Source organism: Patagioenas fasciata, chromosome 11, assembly GCF_037038585.1.
Source record: "Patagioenas fasciata isolate bPatFas1 chromosome 11, bPatFas1.hap1, whole genome shotgun sequence".
In the NCBI taxonomy this organism is placed as follows: Eukaryota; Metazoa; Chordata; class Aves; order Columbiformes; family Columbidae; genus Patagioenas; species Patagioenas fasciata.
In genome coordinates, this window is record NC_092530.1 from 20,516,458 (window position 1) to 20,527,249 (window position 10,792).

Consider the following 10,792-nt stretch of genomic DNA (forward strand, 5'->3'; position numbering starts at 1 on the left):
TGTGGAATGTTAGTTGTAGCTTTGCATTGTGTGCCGAGGGGAGTGCATACTGTATACATTAGAGTAGAAAGGTAACAGCATTTTCAGTCTTCTATCAGTAGAGAAGATGTGAAGATGATCATTCCAATGGCACCTATTTCTGATAAAATGTTGACACACTTTGTTGAATATTTCATTAATTTTATTAGTTCTTTAACAAAATGTTTCAAGTTTAAGATTTAATTAAATGAAAAACAAGGTAAAAATTAATTTGAAGACTGAAGTTATTTTAATGTGTCTTTTCTCTAAAGCTCCGTGCCGGCCCATTTGATGAGTTCCAGATTGCAACCATGCTAAAGGAAATCTTGAAAGGTCTTGACTACCTGCACTCAGAGAAGAAAATTCACAGGGATATAAAAGGTGCATAACATTTTAAATGCTACTTTGTTAAAGCCTTTAAAAATCATAAGAGCAGCATTCTAATTTAGGTGTTATGTTATTTCCCCTTGGCAGCTGCCAATGTCTTGTTGTCAGAACAAGGCGATGTTAAGCTTGCTGATTTTGGAGTTGCTGGGCAGCTGACAGACACACAAATTAAGAGGAATACCTTTGTTGGAACTCCATTTTGGATGGCCCCTGAAGTTATTCAGCAGTCAGCGTACGATTCAAAAGTAAGTATGAGAGCAGAATACCTTTTCTTTGTATCTGTAGATCCAATGGAAATGACTTTGATTTTTCTCCTTTTGTCTCATATCAGTATGGAGAAAAAAACAGTAAATTTCAAATTACAGGGCTTCAAATAATAAAATTAAAACTACGATGCAATTGTTGTACAGCAGTTACATGTCACTGTACTCTCATGCAAAACCTATGCAAACTCACCTAGTAGACTAAAGCTTTCATGTTAAGATTCTTTCAGAGAAACTCCCTGGATGCTTTCAGTGTTCTGGGTTCATTGGTTCATTTGTTTTTAATTTCAATTCCATGTTTTGCATTTAATTCAAACAGTAACAAAGCTCTCACAAATTAGAATACCAGCAGGACTTATCAGTTTGTTTTCTCAGAATTTTATAAACAGCTCTGGATATAATTTCTTTAATGGTATTTCTCAGGACCCTGTGTCATACTGAAGATTTTAGCACAGGTGACTGACTTTGAGGAGGAAAAAAGTAACTTGAACTACAGCTGTGGTAACATTATGGTACCTTGCGTGTTTCTTTGCCGTGGGAGCTGTTGATGGATGACTAATTGCAAAGGAGAGTTTCCTTCTGTGAACTAGCCATAGAAAAGCAGATCTCCTTCGCGCTTTTCTGAGAGTTGGGAACTGCTGCTAGAAATGATAAGGAGGGAGCCGTCCCCTCTTTTCCCATGTCTCTACCCACCAGCCAACCTAGAGCATGTGCTTACTGAAATGGCAGTGTGCTTTGGTGCTGGCATTGGACTTTCTGCACTCTGTGACCTTAAATAGGAGTAAGAAATCTAAAAACCTTGATATATGCAGAGTAATACTTTCCTGCTGGTTCTTCTCAAATAGTAAACATGCCACTATACTTGTGATGTGCACATAAATGAAAGACTGTTGAATATCTGAGATGTCCTGAAGATATTCACGCTCCAGGAGACTTTCCCGGGATCATTCAGGCTTGAAGAAACTTGTGTACATGTCACAAGGGTTCTGGCTAATAAAAAGGAGTATGTTGTAGTTCTCAGGTTTAGGGTTTCAGTGATGCAACTCTAATGTACTCCCTAGGGCATTTTAGAAAAGCACTCTACCCTGCTTTAAAAATGTGTGCCATCCAGTTGAAGAGAGAGTAATTCCTCTTCTTTCTGTGTATAAATCCAGCTGTGTCACACCTTCATTTACGTTCTCCCACCAACCTGATCTTTTGCCTTCCATATCTCCTCAATATGTTGCAAGAGCAACGCGCTTTCTCTTTTCTATGCCAAAAGTGTGGTGGGAAAGCAAAGAAGATGCAGGCCTTTGGTAGGACAGATGAAGGGGTTTGGACAAGATGGACTTCAATTTCTAGGCTATTACTGATGAATATTTTGGCTTCTGGACTGAATTTTAGCCTTGCTCCCTCTATCCTACTTCAAAATGACTGAAAATAAGATAGAAATACATACATTTTTGTAGTGGCAGAGATTTACAAGTCACATCTCTTCTTTCAAATTTTGCTCCAATATACAATTGTTGGTTGTGATGTTTCAGTAATAAACAATGAGCTAGTTTAGTTCTTCAATATTAAATACAAATATTAATTCTTACAAATAGGAGAAGAATAATGGAGAGATGCAAATTGTAACCCTTGTTTACTCTGTAGGCAACTTCAGTTTATGACTTCTGTGCCAAGTGTAGTCAACTATTCCAACCATTTTTTGAGAAACGCCTTTAGTGACCTTAAAAACTATTGTAACTCATCTAAAAAGATGCAAGTAATGTATATTTTACTTGGGAAAAATCACTAAATCAGAAAAGAATTCTCTAGTTCATAAGATATTTTGATGCAAATAATTTGTTTACAGTGCTTACCTTTAGCTAAAATAAATGCCACTTCATTATTCTTCAGAAACTTCAACTGTGAACTTGGTGTTTCAGGTCTAACTACTTGTTGATAGTTTTGTAGCTAAATTGATCAAACAGTCTGTTGAGAAAGAAATTAAGGGATCACCTGCTGGATTTGATTGAAGTCTCTGCCTTTTTTCTTCAGAGTGAGGTGTCAGACAAGGTTCAACACCTCAATGCATCTACAGCTTAAAAAGTAACATCAGCAGCAGTTCTGCTGTCTAAACAAAATCTGAATTAGACATAGGAGATTTGTGGTGGTTTGTCATTCATTATATAGAAAAAAAAAATCAAAGGAAGAGCAATATTTCTGAAGCTTTTTCCAAAAGCATGTGTATTCAGGTGCACGTTTAACTAGCTGACAGTGTGCAACCGAAGTGATGTAGATATTTGTCATTAAAGACTGAGTAAGTTAGGTCTTTGGGAATTATAGCCTTCATGTATTAGAAAGGAATCTTTGTGCACAATCTGCTTAGACCCAAATTAGTTTTATTATATAGATGCAGTATATGTCAAGATTTCAGTTATTAAATACTTAGCCCTTAATTTTGTACTAAGAGCAACTTTTTCCTTTTTCAGGCTGACATCTGGTCACTGGGAATCACTGCTATTGAACTAGCCAAAGGGGAGCCTCCCAACTCTGATATGCATCCGATGAGAGTTCTGTTTCTCATTCCGAAAAACAATCCTCCGACTTTATTAGGAGAATTCAGCAAACCTTTTAAAGAATTCATTGATGCTTGTCTGAACAAGGACCCAACATTTGTGAGTAGATATGTGTGTGTGTATATGGATGTTTTAGTTTTGTTTTTTACTCTCTCTCATGCTTGCAAACCATTTTGCTGGTGTAGTGCACCATAACTGTTTGAAATCATTTTAGAGACCATACTTTCCATTGTTAATAGTAGCGGTGTTTTTAATAGCTATGTCTCCGTCATAGTCCCTTTTGTTCAAAATACTGAAAGGGAGAGGGGGAATGCTGAAAGAAGTGATGGTGCTGGAGGCAGCTTCTTAAAATGCATTCAAGCCCAGGATAATGCCAGAGAGAAGCTTTGACAGAAGACAGAATCTTACATCTTTTTCTCTAGCAGAACTCTCGCTGTCTGTCTGAATTCTGCTTAGAAGGAAATGTTGCATTGGAGAATTTTGATTAGTCATTTTCCTGGGTGTGTACCTTCTAGCATACAAGGACAAGCAGTATAGTCTTTGTGTGACTTGGTCATATTTTTAGAGCGCTCGTAAATGTGGATTACTGGCTTTTCTTGACTTCCTGTTTCACTAATTTCCTGATACTATATGAGTTAGCTCTACAAGTCAGTTGTCTTACTAAATCTCCCCTATTAACATTTAAAATCATGAAACATTAGCATAACATTAAATATTTACGTGTTTCTTACAGCGCCCTACTGCAAAAGAACTTCTGAAGCACAAATTCATTATGAAAAATGCCAAGAAGACATCCTATCTGACAGAACTGATTGACAGATTTAAGAGATGGAAAGCAGAGGGACATAGTAGTGATGAAAGTGATTCTGATGCCTCCGATTCGTAAGTTTATTTTCAGTTTAGTCTCTTTTGGGCTTTTTTTTTAATGTTATTGAAGTAGGTTTGTTGCAGTTTCTCTATGTAATTAACTCCTCTTCTGTGTATATGTCTTTGATCCATATGTTTTCCATTCAAGAAAGCCCCTTGTATAAACCTAAAGACTAATGCATAAGTCAGCTATGCGCTCATTATGGCTTTACCCTTTCTCTGTCTGAACTCAATTTCAGTTCTGTTTAAGTGCTGTGTATTTCCTAGTCTAGGGCTAGTGGTTGTACCAAAAACAATGAATCACAATTAGAAAAATTGCAGAGAAAGGTTGAGGTGTATGAAGAAGTTGGCACAGTGCCTGTGGAACAGCATACGTTCTGTAAGTCTCTTGCTTTTCTGGATATCACGTGTCTGTTTTAAATGGGATGCCATGGAGAAGGTAAGATTTATGGGTAGATAACATCTTCCATTTGCTTTCATCGTATTTCAGTTTATTCAGCCTCTGAAGTTGTGGGGTTTTTTGTTTTCGTTTTTTTAAAGAGTGGTTAATGTTTCAATACACATTTTTCTTCTTATTTTAAGGACTACAAAACTAATCCGTGTATATTTATTATGTATTTGGGTTACCTATGCTTGCTTAGTGTTATGTTGTGGCTAGTATTATGTACATCGTATCCTTTTTCTTCAGGGAGTCCAGTAACAAAGAAAATAACTCCCATCCTGAGTGGAGCTTTACTACAGTTCGAAAGAAGCCAGATGCGAAGAAGCTGCAGAATGGGACGGTGTGTACTCTCTGAAGATTTCTTCTTTCTAAGTGCTGGTTTTGAAGCCAGTTAAAGGCAGATAGTGACAAAACTTAGTAATGACTCACTTTTCACAAGAACTGATGGTGTTTTTATAGTTCAAGAGATGATGCTTGTTAGTGATATTTCCTATGCCCATGTCAGCCTTAAGTGCAACAGATACCGCATATGAATAGATCAGTATCTGTTCATAGAAGTGTGAATTTTAAAGACTCATATAATATTAGAAGGGAAAAACTGAACTGCTTTTCTGACGATATATGACATCGTTTCAGATGCATCGTCAAGCATCAGTTTCCACATCGCATAACATTTGTTGATGTGCTGTACCTTCATTATTTTTGTAATGTATTTCAAGCATTTTGTTGAATTCAACTGAACTGTCAAAATCACACGTGCTGTGTTAAATGCAGCTTATGCGTTATATGGGAATATGCTAATGCAATCCTTATTTGTTAACTTTTAGGATCAGGATCTTGTTAAAACACTGAGTTGTTTAACTATGATAATCACCCCTGTGTTTGCTGAGGTAAGTCTTGACTTTAAGAACTTCTTTGAAAATTATTACCCAAGTGTCTGATAAGTATTATAACTTTTATCTCTTTTATCTGCTACTCAGCTCAAACAGCAGGACACAAATAACGCTAGCAGAAAGAAAGCAATTGAGGAACTTGAGAAAAGCATCAATATGGCAGAAGCAACGTGTCCAGGGATCACAGATAAGATGGTGAAGAAACTTATGGAAAAATTTCAAAAGTAAGTTAAGAATTTTTTTTGTATGCATTGTAATTTAAAAAAAAAAAAAAAAAAAAAACCAACCAAAAAACAAATAATAAAGTTTTATTTTAAAAGAAGAAATTTACACTAAGTACTTACGCACAGGAAAGGTGCATGAGACAGACAGTCACTGAGCTTCGTATGTTGGGTAAACTTAAACGATCAGTGAAAGATCTGATCCAGTGCTTTAAACTTTTAGCTTTGGTAGTTAGACGTAACACATCTGTTTGAGACTAAAACTAACAGTAACAATTACTACATCTGTTTGGTCGTATAGTGCTGCAATCCTACTGTAGTTTTTAAACCTTGCTTGCTTTAAGTTAGCCTGCAATCTTGTCATAAGCATATTTGTAGCAAGTAAGGGAACAGGAGAATCTTCAACTTATCTTTTTAGGGAGTATTTCATTGAGAATGTTGCTTCTGGGTTTTTTTTGTTTGTTTTTCCTCTGTACTGTTGAGATGAAGGCATGTGCTACTTTAGTGATGCAAAAATAGTTATGGGCTGTTTGCCAAGCTGGAACAATATAATTAACATAATTCTAACTTGTATTTTTTATCCATAGATTTTCTGTTAATGACTCATCCTAAGAAACTTCACATAATTGACTGCTGTTTCGTATGGACCCAGTGAAACCCACCAAAACTACTTCAAGCTTGGCAGTGCTTAGCTCATGAGCTCCTTGTGCCTTTTGGATCTTTGCAACATATTGATGGTGATTGAGGATTTGAAAGAACCTACTCAACTATTTTGTGGCAGTGCACATGGTTTTATATTTTCAGGAAATTATTTTGTAAAGAACAACTTTTAATATTGTAGTTTCACCTGTTTAATCTGATAAATGTTGAGGTGCAGTTTTGCTTTTAGAAATAACCATTACTTTAGTTAATAGAAAGTGCAAGTACAGTATGTTCTGATGCTATTTTGTTCCTGTACATGGAGATGTGCAGGTCTTTTGTATTCATGAGTTAAACTTTTGTAAATCACTAATGAGCTTCAGAGAAAATAGCTTTTTCACAAGCGTATTCAAAACATGTAATGTAGTGGCAAGGGTATTGCTGTAGCACCTGCTTCAACCAGCATATATTTATCATGCCCTGAAAAATAAACCTGCAACAGTATCTATTATAATTCTAAATTGGTACAGTATTTTAGGCAGCTCTATGATTAAATATATTTGAGAGCAATATGTCAATAGTTTGCAGGTGATATGTAGCAACAGGTATATCCTGATGTACAGTATATGTATTACCTTTTAGAACAGGTTTTGAAGTAGTGATTCAATCTCATATCGTCACGATAGGAAAATTTAAAGCAATACAGTTGAGGGGGTGGGGCTTTTGGCAATAATGGACAAAACCTGAAGTCCAATTTAACTTAATTTAATTTTCTTCCTCTGAGTATACATGCCTGGGTGGAAGGGAGCCAGAGAAGCCGAGCGTCACATGCTACATACCTCACAAGCAGGTATCGGTGTAACACCAGCGTTCTGTGTGGTGGTGTTGTTTCTCCTGTAAGATATTTATACACGATTTTGTTCTTAAATACATTAAATACAGTACATCAACATAATTTGTTTATAATTTTCTGAAAGTGTATTTTAAATATGTATTTACCAGTTAATATGCAAATAACTGAGTTATAGATATTCTTTCACAAAAAGGTAGTACTGTGCAGTACGGAGTGAATTTTTTTGCATAAATGTAGGTAAGACTATAAAGTTGCTTTCAGTTATATATTTATGGTACTGCTAGGTGGGTAATATCTTCTGTTTTGTTTTGGTTTTTTGGTTTTGTTTTTCCCTTTTTCAACCCAGTATGTATATTATGCTGAAGTTTTGAACTGGGGTTGTTTTTCAGTACTTAGCTGTGGAACTGTTGGTGTAAATTTATTTTTGATAAAGGCTGGGTATGTTTATTTTATGGTTCAGACCTGCACATTTTGTTTTTGCACAAAAGTAATTTTAAAGAATCTGAAATATATCTGCCAAATATTGAAAAAGTAATGGTGTGCAAGTAAATACCGCATTTTTAGTCAAATGTTGCCATTACATCGTTTTTTATAAAGGACACTTGTGAGAGATGGTGGTTAGATATGCCAAGGACAATTATTTTCAATGGTGCCTACACTGTAAAAAAAATTACTTTTAACTCCTTGTTTTAATTTTAAAGAAAATGTTTCTGTTTAAGACTTTCATCTACTATATAACTGAAATTCAATTAGAATTTATATCTGAGAAAAAAGTCTGGAAATAGTTTTTGAAAACAATAATGTTATGGATTAAATAAATATTTTTATAAATGTAAAAGCAGCAAAAGTTGTAAATACAGTTGATCTGAAGCTTTACAAAATAACTGCATCACAGAAACAAATTCTAGTGCTCCTCTAGCTTCTGTAGTTGTTAGTCTTGTAAATCTGTTTATAGATGAAGCTTATTTCAATGTTTGGGGGGGGTTTAAATGGTTTAAAAATAAATATTTAAGTTCTGTAAACTTTCATGAGCTTGTTCTGTTGTGCGTTTTATTCTGGATTGAGGCAGACGTGCAGAGGTGTGGACGTACCTCTTACAACCCGATGTTCTAGTCCAAGAACGGTGTTCCTCGCACAGAGTTGCACGGTTGCTTTGGAAAGGTTTGGGTCCCCCGGTGCTTTTCTTGTCTGGAGGACACCTGCCACTGCTGCGCCACAGGGAACGCTGTAGATCTGGTTTGATTCCGGTCCTAAAGAGGAGTCGTCAGGATCTGTGTGCTCAGATGAACGTGCGCAGCCTGTGACAACGTGGTAGAGATGTCGAAACGCTCTGGCTTCGTTGCGAACTCAGCGTTGTGGAGTGAAGGTACGCAAAGGCCTGTGCCACTGTTACCTCGGCTCTCACTTCAGCAGTCTCACCCCAAATCTCTTTTTAAAGAGCTCCATATAAATTTCTCAGTTAAAAACATGTATTTACTTCCATGTCGCTTCCCCTTAAGGTGTTCTTTCTATGTGGGAGACCCAGGGGAAACATGATGAGAATTCCTCCCAAATTTTGTAACTGGTGGCTCTACCCTGTTGGCATCAGGTCTTTAATCTATGCAACTCTGTAAACAATTCTGGTTGGTAGAGTTAGTGAACTAAGGGGGAAATTGGAACCTGCCCTATTTGTGACACGACTGTAACAAAGTCCTGAACTATGTTGCCTCTTCTTTTCCTGTGCATGGGTGGGATGTGTACCTACCTCGTAGGACAGCGTGGGGAAAAAACTCATACATCCAAGTGTGTACAATGCAGCCTTGTTCTCTTCAAGTCAACTCAACAAGTTTCTTTTATTGTACTGCATATGGCATTTCTGCGCCTTACATCTCAGTGCATCATGAGACTATGATTTAACTAAAGAATGGATGTCTGTATTGTACTGGTTTCCAGGGAATGGTTGTCTTTTTCCCTACTACGTGTAATTAATAGTTACCGATGACCTGTGTAACTTAATCAGCAGTATTCTGTTGCTGGCAGGTAGCTATTGGAAAGATATATATCAAAATACTCATGCAGGAATGGTCTTGCCTGTTTGGTTTGTAGGCTTCCCACTGTAGATTGGGAAGAATTGATACTCAAGTAGTTTTATCAAAGTAGTCGGAATCTCAGAATAGGGAGATATATTTGTTCTTGGGCAATGAGTCCTTTCTCAATGTAACCATTCTTACAACCCTCCATCTCTGACTCTAGAACACTTCTGTACAGTCAGCATGTAGTATCATAAACACCTGTTCTTGCATTCAGTTGAATGTCTGTAGCTGAATAGGAGAGTACATAGGTTCTTAATGTGTTTGCACAAAGTTTAGCAGTTGTTAAAGGTTTGATTTTTATTACACTGTTTTATGACTTAACACTGGAATAAAATTATTTTCCTCTTTGCAAAGTTCTAGTGCTATGTATGTTGGCTTGCCTTATTTCACATTTTACTGATAAATTAAGTTACACTTAATACAGAGATAAGGTGAATACACTGAAACCTGTTGTAGTGTTTCTCCAAACCAAAGTTCTTTGTGCACTGTGTACATTTGGTGTTTGTTTGGTTTTTTTTTATATCTGAACATAAACACCTACACCTAAAAGTTGCTGAACATTTTAAGATGAGCTTCATCTGTAAGTGATAGATTTTGTATGAACCCAAATTACTTCAGTACAACTGCACCAAGTACTTCAGTGTTCTGACAGTGTGATGCTGCTGTCCCACCTCCCCCTGGAACAGTCCTTGCTGGCAAAGTGCTATAAAAGTTCACACTGTCAGCAAACCAAATAATTTCTTGTTGTCTTGCCATCCTTTTTTTCCTTCCCTAATGAAACAGGATCGCTTCAATAGATTTTTTCTGGCCTCTTCTGGGTGAAGTGGGCTGAGCAGGGACTGTGGGGAAGGGCTTACCAGTTATTTCAGTTGTACCTTGACATGTGAGCTATTGTTCCCAAGTCCTTGTTTCTCCCTCTCAATGCTGATTTCCCAGCATAGTCCTGAATGCCAGACCTGGCAGCTCCTGGAGCTTTGGGCAGTGTGGATGGATGTTGATCCCTCTTGGTGAGACTGTGTGTCTGTTCTGGGTCATGCTGAGGCACAGCTGACCTGTACCTGTATCTCCACTTGCTTTCAGGAGCTAATACTGTGTCCTCAAGGTCTCTTTAAGGGACAGTCTCTGAGGGCTAATAGAACATATGCCAGAAAAGCATGTGAGGGTCCCTGTAGTTCACAGCTTCTGCAGCACAGGGTAAGCAGGAGCAAAAGCAAACCTTACAGTGTGCTCTTTCGTTGATCTACTGCATTTCCTTGGGCAACCAACCAAGAATGTGGTTGTTTTCAGCAGCATTCAGGGACCTGGGCGAGTCTCCCCAGTCACTGAGACAGTGAAGGCACAGAGGGAATCAGTAAGAAGCTGCAAGAGACAAAAACCAACCCAGCAGCTCCAAGGAGCAGTGAGGGCTGTGCAGGAGCTGGTGGAGCAGGGGGGGGAGTTGCAGATTTGACAGGGCAGAAGGAAGAACCCAAAACTTTGACATGAACAACTCATTTTTATTGTCCAGCTTCTAAAACAAAGGACAATGATGTGCAGATGGTGTGGTACTCCCTAAACCCTGTTCCTTTTACAAGTTAACCCATTTTCTGTCTTT

The 10,792-nt window shown here is 37.4% G+C and overlaps 1 protein-coding gene across 2 annotated transcripts in view; it reads left to right on the forward strand.

The window, feature by feature from the left end:
- STK26 (serine/threonine kinase 26) overlaps positions 1-8,154 on the forward strand; it is a 32,989-nt gene extending 24,835 nt beyond the window's left edge. For both annotated transcript variants that reach the window (XM_065846237.2, XM_071813551.1), the window contains 8 exons: positions 291-399; positions 493-650; positions 3,125-3,310; positions 3,945-4,093; positions 4,767-4,860; positions 5,348-5,410; positions 5,501-5,637; positions 6,222-8,154. In XM_065846237.2, coding sequence (XP_065702309.1) covers positions 291-399; positions 493-650; positions 3,125-3,310; positions 3,945-4,093; positions 4,767-4,860; positions 5,348-5,410; positions 5,501-5,637; positions 6,222-6,246 — 921 coding nt within the window. In that variant the 3' untranslated portion in view covers positions 6,247-8,154. The remainder of the gene's footprint in view (positions 1-290; positions 400-492; positions 651-3,124; positions 3,311-3,944; positions 4,094-4,766; positions 4,861-5,347; positions 5,411-5,500; positions 5,638-6,221) is intronic.
- Positions 8,155-10,792: the final 2,638 nt, after the last annotated feature.